This window comes from Bombina bombina, chromosome 4, assembly GCF_027579735.1.
Source record: "Bombina bombina isolate aBomBom1 chromosome 4, aBomBom1.pri, whole genome shotgun sequence".
In the NCBI taxonomy this organism is placed as follows: Eukaryota; Metazoa; Chordata; class Amphibia; order Anura; family Bombinatoridae; genus Bombina; species Bombina bombina.
Genome location: NC_069502.1, coordinates 204,155,202 through 204,177,191, shown reverse-complemented (window position 1 = coordinate 204,177,191; position 21,990 = coordinate 204,155,202). Strand labels below are relative to the sequence as shown.

At 41.1% G+C, this 21,990-nt stretch overlaps 1 protein-coding gene across 2 annotated transcripts in view; it reads right to left on the bottom strand.

Annotated features, from left to right (window-relative positions):
* The window catches only part of PPP2R3A (protein phosphatase 2 regulatory subunit B''alpha), a 703,244-nt gene that overhangs the window by 16,174 nt on the left and 665,080 nt on the right, over window positions 1–21,990 (bottom strand). For both annotated transcript variants that reach the window (XM_053709750.1, XM_053709751.1), the window contains exon 14: window positions 5,406–5,524. In XM_053709750.1, the coding sequence (XP_053565725.1) occupies window positions 5,406–5,524 (119 nt within the window). The remainder of the gene's footprint in view (window positions 1–5,405; window positions 5,525–21,990) is intronic.

Sequence of the window (21,990 nt, the reverse complement as noted above, 5' to 3'; positions counted from 1 at the left end):
TAGCTTCCCTTTCTACATTTCCCACCCACTAGCTTCCCTTTCTACATTTCCCACCCACTAGCTTACCTTTCTACACTTCCCACTCACTAGCTTCCGTTTCTACATTTCCCACTCACTAGCTTCCATTTCTACATTTCCCATCCACTAGCTTCCCTTTCTACATTTCCCACACACTAGCTTCTGTTTCTACACTTCCCACTCACTAGCTTCCCTTTCTACATTTCCCACACACTAGCTTCTGTTTCTACACTTCCCACTCACTAGCTTCCGTTTCTACATTTTCTACCCACTAGCTTCCCTTTCTACATTTCCCACACACTAGCTTCTGTTTCTACACTTCCCACTCACTAGCTTCCCTTTCTACATTTCCCACCCACTAGCTTCCCTTTCTACATTTCCCACCCACTAGCTTCCCTTTCTACATTTCCCACACACTAGCTTCTGTTTCTACACTTCCCACTCACTAGCTTCCGTTTCTACATTTCCCACCCACTAGCTTCCCTTTCTACATTTCCCACACACTAGCTTCTGTTTCTACACTTCCAACTCGCTAGCTTCCCTTTCTACATTTCCCACCCACTAGCTTCCCTTTCTACATTCCCCACACACTAGCTTCCCTTTCTACACTTCCCACTCACTAGCTTCCATTTCTACATTTCCCATCCACTAGCTTCCCTTTCTACATTTCCCACACACTAGCTTCTGTTTCTACACTTCCCACTCACTAGCTTCCCTTTCTACACTTCCAACTCACTATGTTCCCTTTCTACATTCTCCACTCACTAGCTTCCGTTTCTACATTTTACCACACACTAGCTTCCCTTTCTACATTTCCCACCCACTAGCTTCCTTTTCTACATTTCCCACCCACTAGCTTCCCTTTCTACATTTCCCACCCACTAGCTTCTGTTTCTACATTTCCCACCCACTAGCTTCCCTTTCTACATTTCCCACCCACTAGCTTTTGTTTCTACATTTCCCATCCACTAGCTTCCCTTTCTACATTTCCCACACAATAGCTTCTGTTTCTACACTTCCCACTCACTAGCTTCCCTTTCTACATTTCCCACCCACTAGCTTCCCTTTCTACATTTCCCACACACTAGCTTCTGTTTCTACACTTCCCACTCACTAGCTTCCGTTTCTACATTTTCCACCCACTAGCTTCCCTTTCTACATTTCCCACACACTAGCTTCTGTTTCTACACTTCCCACTCACTAGCTTCCCTTTCTACATTTCCCACCCACTAGCTTCCCTTTCTACATTTCCCACCCACTAGCTTCCCTTTCTACATTTCACACACACTAGCTTCTGTTTCTACACTTCCCACTCACTAGCTTCCCTTTCTACATTTCCCACACACTAGCTTCCCTTTCTACATTTCCCACCCACTAGCTTCCCTTTCTACATTCCCCACACACTAGCTTCCCTTTCTACACTTCCCACTCACTAGCTTCCGTTTCTATATTTCCCACTCACTAGCTTCCATTTCTACATTTCCCATCCACTAGCTTCCCTTTCTACATTTCCCACCCACTAGCTTCTGTTTCTACACTTCCCACTCACTAGCTTCCCTTTCTACACTTCCAACTCACTATGTTCCCTTTCTACATTCTCCACTCACTAGCTTCCGTTTCTACATTTTACCACACACTAGCTTCTGTTTCTACACTTCCTACTCACTAGCTTCCCTTTCTACATTTCCCACCCACTAGCTTCCCTTTCTACATTCCCCACACACTAGCTTCCCTTTCTACACTTCCCACTCACTAGCTTCCGTTTCTATATTTCCCACTCACTAGCTTCCATTTCTACATTTCCCATCTACTAGCTTCCCTTTCTACATTTCCCACACACTAGCTTCTGTTTCTACACTTCCCACTCACTAGCTTCCCTTTCTACACTTCCAACTCACTATGTTCCCTTTCTACATTCTCCACTCACTAGCTTCCGTTTCTACATTTTACCACACACTAGCTTCCCTTTCTACATTTCCCACCCACTAGCTTCCCTTTCTACATTTCCCACCCACTAGCTTCTGTTTCTACATTTCCCACCCACTAGCTTCCCTTTCTACATTTCCCACCCACTAGCTTTTGTTTCTACATTTCCCATCCACTAGCTTCCCTTTCTACATTTCCCACACACTAGCTTCTGTTTCTACACTTCCCACTCACTAGCTTCCCTTTCTACATTTCCCACACACTAGCTTCTGTTTCTACACTTCCCACTCACTAGCTTCCCTTTCTACATTTCCCACCCACTAGCTTCCCTTTCTACATTTCCCACACACTAGCTTCTGTTTCTACACTTCCCACTCACTAGCTTCCGTTTCTACATTTTCCACCCACTAGCTTCCCTTTCTACATTTCCCACACACTAGCTTCTGTTTCTACACTTCCCACTCACTAGCTTCCCTTTCTACATTTCCCACCCACTAGCCTCCCTTTCTACATTTCCCACCCACTAGTTTCCCTTTCTACATTTCCCACACACTAGCTTCTGTTTCTACACTTCCCACTCACTAGCTTCCCTTTCTACATTTCCCACACACTAGCTTCCCTTTCTACATTTCCCACCCACTAGCTTCCCTTTCTACATTCCCCACACACTAGCTTCCCTTTCTACACTTCCCACTCACTAGCTTCCGTTTCTATATTTCCCACTCACTAGCTTCCATTTCTACATTTCCCATCCACTAGCTTCCCTTTCTACATTTCCCACACACTAGCTTCTGTTTCTACACTTCCCACTCACTAGCTTCCGTTTCTACATTTCCCACACACTAGCTTCCCTTTCTACATTTCCCACCCACTAGCTTCCCTTTCTACATTCCCCACACACTAGCTTCCCTTTCTACACTTCCCACTCACTAGCTTCCGTTTCTATATTTCCCACTCACTAGCTTCCATTTCTACATTTCCCATCCACTAGCTTCCCTTTCTACATTTCCCACCCACTAGCTTCCCTTTCTACATTCCCCACACACTAGCTTCCCTTTCTACACTTCCCACTCACTAGCTTCCGTTTCTATATTTCCCACTCACTAGCTTCCATTTCTACATTTCCCATCCACTAGCTTCCCTTTCTACATTTCCCACACACTAGCTTCTGTTTCTACATTTCCCACTCACTAGCTTCCCTTTCTACACTTCCAACTCACTATGTTCCCTTTCTACATTCTCCACTCACTAGCTTCCGTTTCTACATTTTACCACACACTAGCTTCCCTTTCTACACTTCCCACTCACTAGCTTCCGTTTCTATATTTCCCACTCACTAGCTTCCATTTCTACATTTCCCATCCACTAGCTTCCCTTTCTACATTTCCCACACACTAGCTTCTGTTTCTACACTTCCCACTCACTAGCTTCCCTTTCTACACTTCCAACTCACTATGTTCCCTTTCTACATTCTCCACTCACTAGCTTCCGTTTCTACATTTTACCACACACTAGCTTCCCTTTCTACATTTCCCACCCAGTAGCTTCCCTTTCTACATTTCCCACCCACTAGCTTCTGTTTCTACATTTCCCACCCACTAGCTTCCCTTTCTACATTTCCCACCCACTAGCTTTTGTTTCTACATTTCCCATCCACTAGCTTCCCTTTCTACATTTCCCACACACTAGCTTCTGTTTCTACACTTCCCACTCACTAGCTTCCCTTTCTACATTTCCCACACACTAGCTTCTGTTTCTACACTTCCCACTCACTAGCTTCCCTTTCTACATTTCCCACCCACTAGCTTCCCTTTCTACATTTCCCACACACTAGCTTCTGTTTCTACACTTCCCACTCACTAGCTTCCGTTTCTACATTTTCCACCCACTAGCTTCCCTTTCTACATTTCCCACACACTAGCTTCTGTTTCTACACTTCCCACTCACTAGCTTCCCTTTCTACATTTCCCACCCACTAGCTTCCCTTTCTACATTTCCCACCCACTAGCTTCCCTTTCTACATTTCCCACACACTAGCTTCTGTTTCTACACTTCCCACTCACTAGCTTCCCTTTCTACATTTCCCACACACTAGCTTCCCTTTCTACATTTCCCACCCACTAGCTTCCCTTTCTACATTCCCCACACACTAGCTTCCCTTTCTACACTTCCCACTCACTAGCTTCCGTTTCTATATTTCCCACTCACTAGCTTCCATTTCTACATTTCCCATCCACTAGCTTCCCTTTCTACATTTCCCACACACTAGCTTCTGTTTCTACACTTCCCACTCACTAGCTTCCGTTTCTACACTTCCAACTCACTATGTTCCCTTTCTACATTCTCCACTCACTAGCTTCCGTTTCTACATTTTACCACACACTAGCTTCCCTTTCTACATTTGCCACCCACTAGCTTCCCTTTCTACATTTCCCACCCACTAGCTTCTGTTTCTACATTTCCCACCCACTAGCTTCCCTTTCTACATTTCCCACCCACTAGCTTCTGTTTCTACATTTCCCATCCACTAGCTTCCCTTTCTACATTTCCCACTCACTAGCTTCCATTTCTACATTTCCCATCCACTAGCTTCCCTTTCTACTTTTCCCAACCACTAGCTTCTGTTTCTACATTTCCCACCCACTAGCTTCCCTTTCTACATTTCCCACCCACTAGCTTCTGTTTCTACATTTCCCATCCACTAGCTTCCCTTTCTACATTTCCCACTCACTAGCTTCCATTTCTACATTTCCCATCCACTAGCTTCCCTTTCTACATTTCCCAACCACTAGCTTCTGTTTCTACATTTCCCATCCACTAGCTTCCCTTTCTACATTTCCCACCCACTAGCTTCCGTTTCTACATTTCCCACCCACTAGCTTCTGTTTCTACATTTCCCACCCACTAGCTTCCCTTTCTACATTTCCCACCCACTAGCTTCCGTTTTTACATTTTACCACCCACTAGCTTCCCTTTCTACATTTCCCACCCACTAGCTTCCCTTTCTACATTTCCCACCCACTAGCTTCCCTTTCTACACTTCCCACTCACTAGCTTCCGTTTCTACATTTCCCACTCACTAGCTTCCGTTTCTACATTTTACCACACACTAGCTTCCCTTTTTACATTTCCCACTCACTAGCTTACGTTTCTACACTTTACCACACACTAGCTTCCCTTTCTACATTTCCCACTCACTAGCTTCCGTTTCTACATTTTACCACTCACTAGCTTCCCTTTCTACATTTCCCACCCACTAGCTTCCATTTCTAGATTTTACCACACACTAGCTTCCCTTTCTACATTTCCCACTCACTAGCTTCCGTTTCTACATTTTACAACCCACTAGCTTCCCTTTCTACACTTCCCACTCACTAGCTTCCCTTTCTACATTTCCCACCCACTAGCTTCTTTTCCAGGCTATGTAATGGTAACTTTCTCCCTTGCACAGTCAATTGTACCTTTTGCACAGCAAAGGGATCCCTTTGTTCGTGGTCCAGGTACTTCTCAAGGTTAAAGCAGGTGTCATAAAATATATGAGCCATTCGACATCTTTTGAGATCTCGTAGAGTTATGTGTCCTAGAGAATAAAAGAATTCAGTTGTTAAGTAAATTTAAACAATCCAACAACACCTTGTTTGTGAAGATTCTAATAGGATTACTTAGTTATTGTACTGTATGTAATCTATAGAAAACAAACCTCAAAAAAGCTAAACTTATGCTGCAAAGACACCATATAGTTTTCTCTTTTCAGACTGAACTTTGATAACAGCGAAATATGAAGCTTAGTGAAATGTTGAAAATATGAGACATTTCCCAGCTCCTTTGACATTTTATTAACCTCTTCAGTGCTGATCCATTTCGTACTCTCGTGCTAGAGCTGCTTATTATTTCCTAAATATTTCAAAAGTTTAGCATCAGTCACCTTCCTAAAATACCAGCATTAAGAATTGTATACCTATATTGTTATTGTTCAAGAGAATAATTAAAAATCATAAGATAAAATTTATTTTTTTGTCACAAATATTAGATACATTTTAAAGTTAAACAAAATTCTGATTTCTGAGAGGGGTTCCTTAACATTAATATTTTTTATTGAGGTCAGATTAAAAAAATAAATTGTATCCAGAAGGAGCAGAAAGACATAGCAGAAAGACATTTAATTATACATCAATAGTACATCCAAATATGACAGTTGCAACTTCACAATTTGACGGATTACAGTATTATAGTTGACCTCTAATGTTCATGTTTAATAATTATAGCCAACAAACATAAAAACCTTCCTTATATGCATAAAGGGTCACTTTTGGTCCCGTCTGATACATAATGGAAAGAAAAAATATATAGAATATATATATATATATTGTAGTTAAAAAAAACATAATTTATGCTTACCTGATAAATTTATTTCTCTTGTAGTGTATTCAGTCCACGGATCATCCATTACTTATGGGATATATTCCCTTCCCAACAGGAAGTTGCAAGAGGATCACCCAAAGCAGAGCTGCTATATAGCTCCTCCCCTCCACGTCATATCCAGTCATTCGACCGAAACAAGACAAGAAAGGAGAAACCATAGGGAGCAGTGGTGACTGGAGTTCTAATTAAAATTTAGATCTGCCTTAAAAAAGACAGGGCGGGCCGTGGACTGAATACACTACAAGAGAAATAAATTTATCAGGTAAGCATAAATTATGTTTTCTCTTGTTAAGTGTATTCAGTCCACGGATCATCCATTACTTATGGGATACCAATACCAAAGCTAAAGTACACGGATGATGGGAGGGACAAGGCAGGAACTTAAACGGAAGGAACCACTGCCTGTAGAACCTTTCTCCCAAAAACAGCCTCCGAAGAAGCAAAAGTGTCAAATTTGTAAAATTTTGAAAAAGTGTGAAGCGAAGACCAAGTTGCAGCCTTGCAAATCTGTTCAACAGAGGCCTCATTCTTAAAGGCCCAGGTGGAAGCCACAGCTCTAGTGGAATGAGCTGTAATTCTTTCAGGGGGCTGCTGTCCAGCAGTCTCATAGGCTAAACGTATTATGCTACGAAGCCAAAAAGAGAGAGAGGTTGCCGAAGCTTTTTGACCTCTCCTCTGTCCAGAGTACACGACAAACAGGGAAGAAGTTTGACGAAAATCTTTAGTTGCCTGTAAATAGAACTTCAGGGCACGGACTACGTCCAGATTATGCAAAAGTCGTTCCTTCTTTGAAGAAGGATTAGGACATAATGATGGAACAACAATCTCCTGATTGATATTCCTGTTAGAAACTACCTTAGGTAAAAACCCAGGTTTAGTACGCAGAACTACCTTGTCTGAATGGAAAATCAGGTAAGGAGAATCACAATGTAAGGCAGATAACTCAGAGACTCTTCGAGCCGAGGAAATAGCCATCAAAAACAGAACTTTCCAAGATAAAAGCTTAATATCAATGGAATGAAGGGGTTCAAACGGAACCCCTTGAAGAACTTTAAGAACCAAGTTTAAGCTCCACAGAGGAGCAACAGTCTTAAACACAGGCTTAATCCTAGCCAAAGCCTGACAAAAGGCCTGGACGTCTGGAACTTCTGCCAGACGTTTGTGTAAAAGAATAGACAGGGCAGAAATCTATCCCTTTAACGAACTAGCAGATAAGCCCTTTTCTAACCCCTCTTGTAGAAAAGACAATATCCTAGGAATTCTAACCTTACTCCATGAGTAACTCTTGGATTCGCACCAATATAAATATTTACGCCATATTTTATGGTAAATTTTTCTGGTAACAGGTTTCCGAGCCTGTATTAAGGTATCAATAACCGACTCCGAGAAGCCACGCTTTGATAGGATCAAGCGTTCAATCTCCATGCAGTCAGCCTCAGAGAAATTAGATTTGGATGATGGAAAGGACCCTGAATGAGAAGGTCCTGTCTCAGAGGCAGAGACCATGGTGGACAGGACGACATGTCCACTAGGTCTGCATACCAGGTCCTGCGTGGCCACGCAGGTGCTATCAGAATCACTGATGCTCTCTCTTGTCTAATCTTGGCAATCAGTCGAGGTAGCAGCGGAAATGGTGGAAACACATAAGCCATGTTGAAAACCCAAGGGGCTGCTAGAGCATCTATCAGCGCCGCTCCCGGGTCCCTGGACCTGGATCCGTAACAAGGAAGCTTGGCGTTCTGGCGAGACGCCATGAGATCCAGTTCTGGTTTGCCCCAACGATGAATCAGTTGAGCGAAGACCTCCGGATGAAGTTCCAACTCCCCCGGATGAAAAGTCTGGCGACTTAGAAAGTCCGCCTCCCAGTTCTCCACGCCTGGGATGTAGATCGCTGACAGGTGGCAAGAGTGAGACTCTGCCCAGCGAATTATCTTTGAGACTTCTAACATCGCTAAGGAAGTCCTGGTTCCTCCTTGATGGTTGATGTAAGCCACAGTCGTGATGTTGTCCGACTGAAATCTGATGAACCTCAGTGTTGCTAACTGAGGCCAAGCTAGAAGAGCATTGAATATTGCTCTCAACTCCAGAATATTTATTGGGAGGAGTTTCTCCTCCTGAGTCCATAATCCCTGAGCCTTCAGGGAGTTCCAGACTGCACCCAACCTAGAAGGCTGGCATCTGTTGTTACAATCGTCCAATCTGGCCTGCGAAAGGTCATCCCCTTGGACAGGTGGACCCGAGAAAGCCACCAGAGAAGAGAATCTCTGGTCTCTTGATCCAGATTTAGTAGAGGGGACAAATCTGAGTAATCCCCATTCCACTGACTTAGCATGCATAATTGCAGTGGTCTGAGATGCAGGCGCGCAAATGGTACTATGTCCATTGCCGCTACCATTAAGCCGATTACTTCCATGCACTGAGCTACTGACGGGCGTGGAATGGAATGAAGGACACGGCAAGCATTCAGAAGCTTTGATAACCTGGACTCCGTCAGGTAAATCTTCATCTCTATAGAATCTATAAGAGTCCCCAGGAAGGGAACTCTTGTGAGTGGTAATAGAGAACTCTTTTCCACGTTCACCATCCACCCATGAGACCTCAGAAATGCCAGAACTATCTCTGTATGAGACTTGGCAATTTGAAAACTTGACGCTTGTATCAGAATGTCGTCTAGATACGGAGCCACCGCTATGCCTCGCGGTCTTAGCACCGCCAGAAGTGAGCCCAGAACCTTTGTAAAAATTCTCTGGGCCGTAGCTAACCCGAAGGGAAGAGCTACAAACTGGTAATGCCTGTCTAGAAAGGCAAATCTTAGGTACCGATAATGATCTTTGTGAATCGGTATGTGAAGGTAGGCATCCTTTATGTCCACTGTGGTCATGTATTGACCCTCTTGGATCATGGGTAGGATGGTTCGAATAGTTTCCATTTTGAATGATGGAACTCTTAGGAATTTGTTTAAGATTTTTAGGTCCAAGATTGGTCTGAAAGTTCCCTCTTTCTTGGGAACCACAAACAGATTTGAGTAAAAACCTTGCCCTTGTTCCGTCCGCGGAACTGGGTGGATCACCCCCATTACTAAGAGGTCTTGTACACAGCGTAGAAATGCCTCTTTCTTTATTTGGTTTGCTGATAACCTTGAAAGATGAAATCTCCCCTGTGGAGGAGAAGCTTTGAAGTCCAGAAGATATCCCTGAGATATGATCTCTAACGCCCAGGGATCCTGGACATCTCTTGCCCAAGCCTGGGCGAAGAGAGAAAGTCTGCCCCCCACTAGATCCGTTTCCGGATAGGGGGCCCTCTCTTCATGCTGTCTTAGGGGCAGAAGTAGGTTTTCTGGCCTGCTTGCCCTTGTTCCAGGACTGGTTAGCTTTCCAGCCCTGTCTGTAACGAGCAACAGTTCCTTCCTGTTTTGGAGCGGAGGAAGTTGATGCTGCTCCTGCCTTGAAGTTACGAAAGGCACGAAAATTAGACTGCTTGGCCTTTGATTTGGCCTTGTCCTGAGGAAGAGTATGACCCTTACCTCCAGTAATGTCAGCAATAATTTCCTTCAAGCCGGGCCCGAATAAGGTCTGCCCTTTGAAAGGAATATTAAGCAATTTAGATTTAGAAGTCACGTCAGCTGACCAGGATTTAAGCCATAGCGCTCTGCGCGCCTGGATGGCGAATCCGGAGTTCTTAGCCGTTAGTTTGGTTAAATGTACAACGGCATCAGAAACAAATGCGTTAGCTAGCTTAAGTGCTTTAAGCTTGTCCATAATCTCATCCAATGGAGCTGTGCGAATGGCCTCTTCCAGAGACTCAAACCAGAATGCCGCAGCAGCAGTGACAGGTGCAATGCATGCAAGGGGCTGTAAGATAAAACCTTGTTGAACAAACATTTTCTTAAGGTAACCTTCTAATTTTTTATCCATTGGATCCGAAAAAGCACAACTATCCTCCACCGGGATAGTGGTACGTTTAGCTAAAGTAGAAACTGCTCCCTCCACCTTAGGGACTGTCTGCCATAAGTCTCGTGTGGTGGCGTCTATTGGAAACATTTTCCTAAATATCGGAGGAGGGGAAAAGGGCACACCGGGTCTATCCCACTCCTTGCTAATAATCTCTGTAAGCCTTTTAGGTATAGGAAAAACGTCAGTACACACCGGCACCGCATAGTATCTATCCAGCCTACATAATTTCTCTGGAATTGCAACCGTGTTACAATCATTCAGAGCCGCTAATACCTCCCCTAACAATACACGGAGGTTCTCAAGCTTAAATTTAAAATTAGAAATCTCTGAATCCGGTCTCCCTGGATCAGAGCCGTCACCCACAGAATGAAGCTCTCCGTCCTCATGTTCTGCAAATTGTGACGCAGTATCGGACATGGCTCTCACATCATCAGCGCGCTCTGTCCTTAACCCAGAGCTATCACGCTTGCCTCTTAATTCTGGCAATTTAGATAATACTTCTGTCATAACAGCAGCCATGTCTTGCAAAGTGATTTGTAAGGGCCTCTCTGATGTACTTGGCGCCACAATATCACGCGCCTCCTGAGCGGGAGGCGAAGGTACTGACACGTGAGGAGAGTTAGTCGGCATAACTTCCCCCTCGTTGTCTGGTGATAATTTCTTTACAGATAAAGACTGACTTTTATTTAAAGTGACATCAATACATTTAGTACACATATTTCTATGGGGCTCCACATTGGCCTTCAAACATAGTGAACAAACAGATTCATCTCTGTCAGACATGTTTAAACAGACTAGCAATGAGACTAGCAAGCTTGGAAAATCCTTTCAAATAAGTTTACAAGCAATATAAAAAACGCTACTGCGCCTTTAAGAAGCACAAAAAAACTGTCACAGTTGAAATAACAATGAACCAAATCAGTTATAGCAACCAGATTTTCACAGTAAATGTATTAAGTTAGCAAAGTATTGCACTCACTAGCAAATGGATGATTAATCCCTTAATACCCAAAACGGATAATCAATTTAACAATTAACGTTTTTATCACAGCCAAACACACTGTCACAGGTCTGCTGTGACTGATTACCTCCCTCAAAATGAATTTTGAAGACCCCTGAGCTCTCTAGAGACGTCCTGGATCAAGGAGGAAGAAGCAGGAAGACTGTGACTGAATTTTTACTGCGCAAAAAAGCGCTAAAATAGGCCCCTCCCACTCATATTACAACAGTGGGAAAACTCAGTTAACCTTTTCTATGCAGAAATATACGTCAGCCATGTGGAAAAAATCATGCCCCAAAAGATTTATCACCAAAGTACCTCACAAAAACGAATAACATGCCAGTAAACGTTTTAAACATACATTTTAAAAGTTATGTAGTGTTATCAATAAGCAGGGATAGGCAAGGTGTCCGTACACGGACACTGGTGTCCGTGACTAGCCCTTGCAGTGTCCGCCACAACCTTAGTATATCTTTTCTTTCTGATTAAATAATAGGAATAAAAAAAAAATATGTAGTGTGAATAAAGTTAGTGGCTTGTCAAGAGACTGCTAGCGATATTGGTGATAAGTTATGGAATAAATAAAGCCTGAGTGAAATAATGGATGTGTATCTGCATCTGTATAATAACACCCAGCTCTATACAAAGACACATTAGTGACAATGGCACATGCGTATAGCCAGACAAGGGCTGGTTATAGAATCAGTGGTATCTGCATCAGTATAATAACACCCAGCACTATATAATGACACAGTAGTGACACTGGCACACGGGTATAGCCAGAGGAGGGCTGGTTATAGAATCAGTGGTATCTGCATCAGTATAATAACACCCAGCACTATATAATGACACAGTAGTGACACTGGCTCATGGGTATAGCCAGAGGAGGGCTGGTTATAGGATCAGTGGTATCTGCATCAGTATAATAACAGCAAGCACTATAAAATAATAATGTTTTTAATTTCAAATGTACCTTGGTGTCCTTCACTAAGGTCTATACTTTGGAAAATGTCCGCAACAGCCTTTGTCTGTGCCTATCCCTGTCAATAAGCCTGCTACCAGTCGCTTCTACTGCTGTTAAGGCTCATATATTACTTCAGTATTAATAGCATTTTCTTAGTCAAATTCCATTCCTTAGAAAATTACTTACTGCACATACATTCATCAGCCTGATACCAGTCACTACTACTGCATTTAAGGCTGTACTTACATTACATCGGTATCAGCAGTATTTTCTTAGTCAATTCCATTCCTTAGAAAAATATTTTACTGCACATACCTCATCTGCAGGGAACCCCGCATGCTATTCCCTTTCTGAAGTTACCCCACTCCTCAGAATGTGCGAGAACAGCCAGTGGATCTTAGTTACTTCTGCTAAGATCATAGACCATTTGTAGTTACTTCTGCTAAGATCATAGAAAACGCAGGCAGATTCTTCTTCTAAATACTGCCTGAGAGAAAAAAACAGCACACTCCGGTGCCATTTAAAATAACAAACTTTTGATTGAAGAAATAATTAAGTATAAAAACTCCACACTCCTCTCACACCTTCCTACTATGTTGAGTGTTGCAAGAGAATGACTGGATATGACGTGGAGGGGAGGAGCTATATAGCAGCTCTGCTTTGGGTGATCCTCTTGCAACTTCCTGTTGGGAAGGGAATATATCCCATAAGTAATGGATGATCCGTGGACTGAATACACTTAACAAGAGAAAGGAGATCACCACACACTGAGAAATGTATATTTTAGTTACTTAGTTGCAATCAGCTAAAGATTTTATGCCACTAGTATATACTAGGTATCTAATCACTTGATTAAGGGCTAAACTGCAGATGTTTTTAGGAACAAGAAAGGTTGTATGAGAGTATATAAACAGCGCTGTAAACAGCAAATATAAACTAGAAATACACAATGTGTAGAAAAAAACACTATATTTTACTGACAGACCATGTCTTAGAACATTTAAAAATATATAACATATACCTATTCACAAAGCAATAGTATTAAATGTTGCTAATGTATATAGTCCTAACACACAGGTTAAAAAACTATTTACACAATGGAGGGCAAATTAAAGTTTATGAGATGAAATGGAGCACTATTGTCCCCACTTTCATACAATATACAATTTTACAACATACAAATATGCAGTATTAAATCACAAGTATAAAAACCTTTTAAAAAACTAAAAATCATATAGTACTCTGATAAATGAAGAGCGAGAGAAACTGCAAACACTTGCCTGGCCAGACTCTGTGTATACGCTACCACTACTAGTTTCAGGGCCACGCCCCTTCCTCAGGTGTAACTTACAGCATGATGAAACAGCAATTTTTATATACTGAGAAACGCGTTGCTGTTATTTAAGTGTGGTTAATAAAATTCACACTTTTTACTATTACTACCTGCTCCGTTTTGTTTGTATCCTGATTGCGGACCTACCTGAGCCTGTGTCATCTAGGCGTGCCTACCTATACGTCTTTCTGGTTGGCTGTGAGCCTAGGATTCCCTGACACTCTGCGAGTACGCTGGGCCAGTCACTGCTGTAATCCCTGACGCAACTTGACGCTGGAGTCCGGGCATCGCACCTGAGTCTTTCGGGCGACTCTTTGGTCCTGTACTGCTTGGATAGGCACTCTGGTTGTGCCGTTTCACTTGTGAGTAGCTTTTTGGAGGGGGGCTCTGACCCACAGGCTACTTTGTATCTACTTTATTATCCTATGTTGTGCCTCTTTTCACCATAGGACTCTATCTTCTTTGATATGACGAAGAGTGATTCTAACTATCTTCACCATTACACTAGCGCACCTCCCCTGGATCGTAGGAATCCTAGTATTATATTGTGAACTACTACATTTAAGGCTAGCAGTAATTTGAATTTTGTGTTCTGGCAGTAACATAACATAATTAATTAGCCATCGGCGATATTCCAAGTTTTGCGTTAGGAGCTGTGCGGTGCTAACGAGCAGTTTTTTCTTACCGCTCACTTACATGCAGCGCTGGTATTACAGGTTTTTACAAACCCGGCGTTAAAAGGCAAGAAGTGAGCGTAGAGCAAAATTGTGCTCCATACCACACTCCAATACCAACGCTGCTTAAGTCAGCGGTGAGCTGGTTGTACATGCTCGTGCACGATTTCCCCATAGACATCAATGGGGAGAGTCGGCTGAGAAAAAGTCGAACACCTGCCAAAAAGCAGCATAAAGCTCAGTAACGCAGCCCCATTGATTCCTATGGGGAAACTAAAGTTATGTTTACACCTAACACCCTAACATGAACCCCGAGTCTAAACACCCCTAATCTTACACTTATTAACCCCTAATCTGCCGCCCCGACATCGCTGACACCTACATTATATTTATTAACCCCTAATCTGTTGCCAATAACATCGCCGACACCTACATTATATTTATTAACCTCTAATTTGCCACCCCAATGTCGCTGCAACCTACCTACACTTATTAACCCCTAATCAATAAATAAATTAAATTAGCTAAATTAGAAAAAACAAACACTAAATTACAGAAAATAAAAAACAAATTACAGATCTTTAAACTAATTACACCTAATCTAATAGCCCTATCAAAATAACCCCCCCCCAAAAAAATAAAAAAAAACCCTAGCCTAAACTAAACTACTAATAGTCCTTAAAAGGGCCTTTTGCGGAGCATTGCCACAAAGAAATCAGCTATTTTTCCTGTAAAAAAAAATACAAACCCCCCCCCAACAGTAAAACCCACCACCCACACAACCAACCCCCCAAAATAAAATACTAACTAAAAAAACCTAAGCTCCCCATTGCCCTGAAAAGGGCATTTGGATGGGCATTGCCCTTAAAAGGTCATTTAGCTATTTTGCAGGCCCAAAGCCCTAACCTAAAACATACACCCACCGAATACACCATTAAAAAAATCCTAACACTAACCCCCGAAGATTCACTTACCGGGAGAAGTCTTCATCCAAGCGGCAAGATGTCCTCAACAAAGCCGGCAGAAGTGGTCCTCCAGACGGGCAGAAGTCCTCATCCAGACGGCAGTAACATAATTTGAATTTTGTGTTCTGGCAGTAACATAACATAATTAATTAGCCATCGGCGAGATTACGAGTTTTGCGTTAGGAGCTGTGCGGTGCTAACAAGCAGTTTTTTCTTAACGCTCACTTACATGCAGCGCTGGTATTACAGGTTTTTACAAACCCGGCGTTAAAAGGCAAGAAGTGAGCGTAGAGCAAAATTGTGCTCCATACCGCACTCCAATACCAGCGCTGCTTAAGTCAGCGGTGAGCTGGTTGTACGTGCTCGTGCACGATTTCCCCATAGACATCAATGGGGAGAGTCGGCTGAGAAAAAGTCTAACACCTGCCAAAAAGCAGCGTAAAACTCAGTAACGCAGCCCCATTGATTCCTATGAGGAAACAAAAGTTATGTTTACACCTAACACCCTAACATGAACCCCCAAGTCTAAACACCCCTAATCTTACACTTATTAACCCCTAATCTGCCGCCCCCGACATCGCTGACACCTACATTATATTTATTAATCCCTAATCTGTTGCCAACAACATCGCCGACACCTACATTATATTTATTAACCCCTAATTTGCCGCCCCCAATGTCGCTGCAACCTACCTACACTTATTAACCCCTAATCAATAAATAAATTAAATTAGCTAAATTACAAAAAACAAACACTAAATTACAGAAAATAAAAAACAAATTACAGATCTTTAAACTAATTACACCTAATCTAATAGCAATCAAAATAAAAAAGCCCCCCCAAAAATAAAAAAAACCCCTAGCCTTAACCTTAACTACTAATAGCCCTTAAAAGGGCCTTTTGCGGAGCATTGCCCCAAAGAAATCAGCTATTTTTCCTGTAAAAAAAAAAATACAAACACCCCCCCCAACAGTAAAACCCACCACCCACACAACCAACCCCCCAAAATAAAATACTAACTAAAAAAACCTAAGCTCCCCATTGCCCTGAAAAGGGCATTTGGATGGGCATTGCCCTTAAAAGGTCATTTAGCTATTTTGCAGGCCCAAAGCCCTAACCTAAAACATAAACCCACCGAATACACCATTAAAAAAATCCACTAACCCCCGAAGATTCACTTACCGGGAGAAGTCTTCATCCAAGCGGCAAGATGTCCTCAACAAAGCCGGCAGAAGTGGTCCTCCAGACGGGCAAAAGTCTTCATCCAGACGGCATCTTCTATCTTCATCCTTCCGGCGCTGAGCGGGTCCATCTTCAAGACATCCGGTGCGGAGCATCCTCTTCAAACGACGGCTTCTTCGTAATGAATATCTCTTTAAGTGACGTCATCCTAGATGGCGTCCCTTAGATTACGATTGGCTGATAGAATTCTATCAGCCAATCGGAATTAAGGTAGAAAAAATTCTATTGGCTGATGCAATCAGCCAATAGGATTGAACTTCAATCCTATTGGCTGATCCAATCAGCCAATAGGATTGAGCTTGCATTCTATTGGCTGATTGGAACAGACAATAGAATGTCAGCTCAATCCTATTGGCTGATCAATAGGATTTTTTCTAGGATTTTTGTCTAGGGTTTTTTTTTTATGAGGGGGCTTTTTTTAATTTTGATAGGGCTATTAGATTCGGTGTAATTAGTTTAAAGATCTGTAATTTGTTTTTTATTTTCTGTAATTTAGTGTTTTTTTTTGTAATTTAGCTAATTTAATTTATTTAATGTAGGGAATTTATTTAATTGCAGTGTAGTGTTAGGTAAATTTGTATTTATTTTAGTTAGGTAGTTATTAAATAGTTAATAACTATTTAATAACTATTCTACCTAGTTAAAATAAATACAAACTTGCCTGTAAAATAAAAATAAACCCTAAGCTAGATACAATGTAACTATTAGTTATATTGTAGCTAGTTTAGGGTTTATTTTATAGGTATTTAATTTTAAATAGGAATAATTTAGTTAATGATAGGAATTTTATTTAGATTTATTTAAATTATATTTCAATTAGGGGGTGTTAGGGTTAGACTTAGGTTTAGGGGTTAATAAATTTAATATAGTGGCGGCGACGTTAGGGGTTAATATATATAATGTAGGTGGCGGCGATGTTAGGGGCTAATAATATTTAATTAGTGTTTTTGAGGCGGGAGTGCGGCAGTTTAAGGGTTAATATGTTTATTATAGTGGCGGCGATGTCCGGAGCGGCAGATTAGGGGTTAATCATTTTATTTCAGTGTTTGCGATGTGGGAGGGCCTCGGTTTAGGGGTTAATAGGTAGTTTATGGGATCTTGGAGGTAGAGGGTGTACTGCTCACTTTTTGGCCTCCCAGGACAAACTCATAATAGCAGCGCTATGGAAGTCCCATAGAAAAAAGGGTTTACAAAGTTTACGTAAGTTGGTTTGCGGTAAGGCCAAAAGGTGTGCGGGGCCCCTAAACCTGCAAGACTCGTAATAGCAGCGGTAGTGAAAAAGCAGCGTTAGGACCCGTTAATGCTGCTTTTTTACCTTACCGCAAAACTCGTAATCTAGCCGCATATTTGGTATAAAATAATTATAAACTGGGGGAACACTGTTTTAGGAGATATTTAGGTGAGTACATCATGAATATAGTGATGTAATAGTAAAACATATAAGTTTTCTATTTTAAGCTTGCTTTGAAGACTTACGTTTTAAGATATTGTAAATGGAGATATGTTACGATTAGAAAAATGACTATAAGGTCTTAATAGTCTATAAGGATCAAGAGTCTCATATTATAGTGGTTTAATAAAATGTATTCAACCCTGTGTTCTGGCTGTTAACAACAGGGCCTTTGACAAAGCAGATGCGAAACACGCGTCAGGCGTTCGCACTGCTTTTCCTCCTCGCTGATAAATTTGTTTAAATTATAGATCCTCTATAGAATCGTAGCTGTTAACGTTGGCTTTTATTGGCAATATTTGCTTATAACTTGATTTGAACCTAACAATTTCTAAAACATTGATATTAATCGTAAACAACTAGTATTTTCCCCTACGGGGGTGCGCTCTCTTATAGTGAAAATATATCGTGGTTGGGCAATTATCTAACTAACGTTGGCTTCAGTGGCAAATACTTGTGTAATTATATAATACGATTTATCTAAGCACTTTAGCTAGTGGCTGGTACTATATGCCAAAGGAACACGTTGGCATTTGATAATAGGTTAGGATAACGTAGAGGAGCTATTTTGTTCCTCCCTGTCTGTAATCTATATAGTATTGCTACGGTACCGGCTTATCTAGCTGAGTAGATATTGTGGAGCAGTTACGTTTCTCAATATATTATATAATCACTTTAACTATACAGGGAGTGCAGAATTATTAGGCAAATTAGTATTTTGACCACATCATCCTCTTTATGCATGTTGTCTTACTCCAAGCTGTATAGGCTCGAAAGCCTACTACCAATTAAGCATATTAGGTGATGTGCATCTCTGTAATGAGAAGGGGTGTGGTCTAATGACATCAACACCCTATATCAGGTGTGCATAATTATTAGGCAACTTCCTTTCCTTTGGCAAAATGGGTCAAAAGAAGGACTTGACAGGCTCAGAAAAGTAAAAAATAGTGAGATATCTTGCAGAGGGATGCAGCACTCTTAAAATTGCAAAGCTTCTGAAGCGTGATCATCGAACAATCAAGCGTTTCATTCAAAATAGTCAACAGGGTCGCAAGAAGCGTGTGGAAAAACCAAGGCGCAAAATAACTGCCCATGAACTGAGAAAAGTCAAGCGTGCAGCTGCCAAGATGCCACTTGCCACCAGTTTGGCCATATTTCAGAGCTGCAACATCACTGGAGTGCCCAAAAGCACAAGGTGTGCAATACTCAGAGACATGGCCAAGGTAAGAAAGGCTGAAAGACGACCACCACTGAACAAGACACACAAGCTGAAACGTCAAGACTGGGCCAAGAAATATCTCAAGACTGATTTTTCTAAGGTTTTATGGACTGATGAAATGAGAGTGAGTCTTGATGGGCCAGATGGATGGGCCCGTGGCTGGATTGGTAAAGGGCAGAGAGCTCCAGTCCGACTCAGACGCCAGCAAGGTGGAGGTGGAGTACTGGTTTGGGCTGGTATCATCAAAGATGAGCTTGTGGGGCCTTTTCGGGTTGAGGATGGAGTCAAGCTCAACTCCCAGTCCTACTGCCAGTTTCTGGAAGACACCTTCTTCAAGCAGTGGTACAGGAAGAAGTCTGCATCCTTCAAGAAAAACATGATTTTCATGCAGGACAATGCTCCATCACACGCGTCCAAGTACTCCACAGCGTGGCTGGCAAGAAAGGGTATAAAAGAAGAAAATCTAATGACATGGCCTCCTTGTTCACCTGATCTGAACCCCATTGAGAACCTGTGCTCCATCATCAAATGTGAGATTTACAAGGAGGGAAAACAGTACACCTCTCTGAACAGTGTCTGGGAGGCTGTGGTTGCTGCTGCACGCAATGTTGATGGTGAACAGATCAAAACACTGACAGAATCCATGGATGGCAGGCTTTTGAGTGTCCTTGCAAAGAAAGGTGGCTATATTGGTCACTGATTTGTTTTTGTTTTGAATGTCAGAAATGTATATTTGTGAATGTTGAGATGTTATATTGGTTTCATAATTGAAATGGGTATATATTTGTTTTTTGTTAAGTTGCCTAATAATTATGCACAGTAATAGTCACCTGCACACACAGATATCCCCCTAAAATAGCTATAACTAAAAACAAACTAAAAACTACTTACAAAACTATTCAGCTTTGATATTAATGAGTTTTTTGGGTTCATTGAGAACATGGTTGTTGTTCAATAATAAAATTAATCCTCAAAAATACAACTTGCCTAATAATTCTGCACTCCCTGTACACAAATATAAGTAATACAATTACACAGACTATTTGATGGCAATCAGTTATATATGTTATATTCCCTGATAAGCATAATAAGAAATAATTGGGTGCAGAATTATTCTGACATTTTTAACTTTATAGTATTGCTTTTGGGATTTAACTTATTTAGCAACCATATTGATAATCAATCTTTGGTTACCTATTTGTGTCTACACACACAATCTGTATTCTTCCACCTACGATCTATAAATATTAAAATAATTGACCTCCAGGTGTTTTGCCTGACTCAGGAGGAATAGCAGTGCTCACTATATGATACCCATTTTTAAATAAACACAATCACATACATTTCATCTATATTTGTTTTTAAATGGTGGCATGGTCCACAGTTTTTATGTTTATATGATTAATAAATGTTATGTTTTATGAATGAATTATTGTATTCTCTGTACACATACCATTCTTCACCACCTTATTCTCCATGGTGATATAACCTGTAAGTGTGCCAATATAATGCTTCTTTTTCTTTACACTTTATTATAAATTATGAATATTCTTCTAATGAGCTCTTATTTAAAACAATAACATTAAACACATTACTACAAGAAATGTCTTAAAGGGACAGTATACTATAAAATTGTTTTTCCCTTAATGTGTTTCCAATTACTTTTTTTTTACCAGCTGCAGAGTAAAAAATGTATAAGATTTGCTTTTTTGAGACTTATATGTGTATATGAATTAGCTGATTTTGTGTTTTGAAGCCACAACCCAATAAAAATGGGTTGAGCTTGTAGGCATAATCAGATCTCATTACTTTATCACATTGTATAAATATACCTGCTTCTTTATCTTATATCTGTCCGTAAACCACACACCAATACTTGGAGAGAACAATGGAAAATTAATATTTTATTACCTTATGTCTTCTATAACCCACTGGGAGTGTAATTTCTTCTACTGGCTGTGTTAACAAAGCTTGGCCTTGAGGCCAAAAACTTTCAGGATGGGTGGGGATACCACAGGCTAATTCAACTATTTCAAATGCCATTATAAGGGTAATGGAAATACTTGTAAACAATTTAATACACGCCAGCAGGTAAAGTGGACCATTGGGAACAAATTAAAGGGGAGACATTTTTTGAGTAAACTGTCCCTTTAATGTGTGGGTGAACCTATTTGTGCACTTAAACAAACATCTTGTGAAATTCTGAAGCTAGATGAGCAATGTGGTGAGGAAAAAAAATCTGATCCTAAGTATGAGTTTATGGATCTCTTGTTCGGTTTGATCAATGATTGCCAATATTGTTTTGGAGGTTGTTTACCAGCATTGGGATGATTTTTATTACTGACCTTTGTTAATGAGTTATTATGAGTCCAATTGAGTAACATCAATACAGAAGTGTGGGATCTTCACTTTGCATGAGGTAATTATAAGTCATTTTTTTTATGTTCTTATTGAATTTGCTAACTTGTACAATAAAATATATACAATAAAAGAAATACAAGTTGTTGAGTGGTCTATTATTGAAGCATTGTGGTGCTATGGAAGATTTATCTTGAATACGTTACTTCACAAAATTAATTTCAGACAACAACGGAAATTGACAATGAAGAGGAACAAAAAGCAATATAGTAAAAAACAATAAAGATAAAATCGGGTAAACTAAACTAAACTAAAATATAAGAATTCGTGGGTGGGGACTCTTTGAACTTATTATTACGCCCTGGACAGAGGCGTGTCGGCTGGGCTCCCTACTTCCGGATTTGAGGCCAGAAGCTGCTGCAAACAACGGATCCTACGTCACACGCTGAAGCAACGCTACTCAAG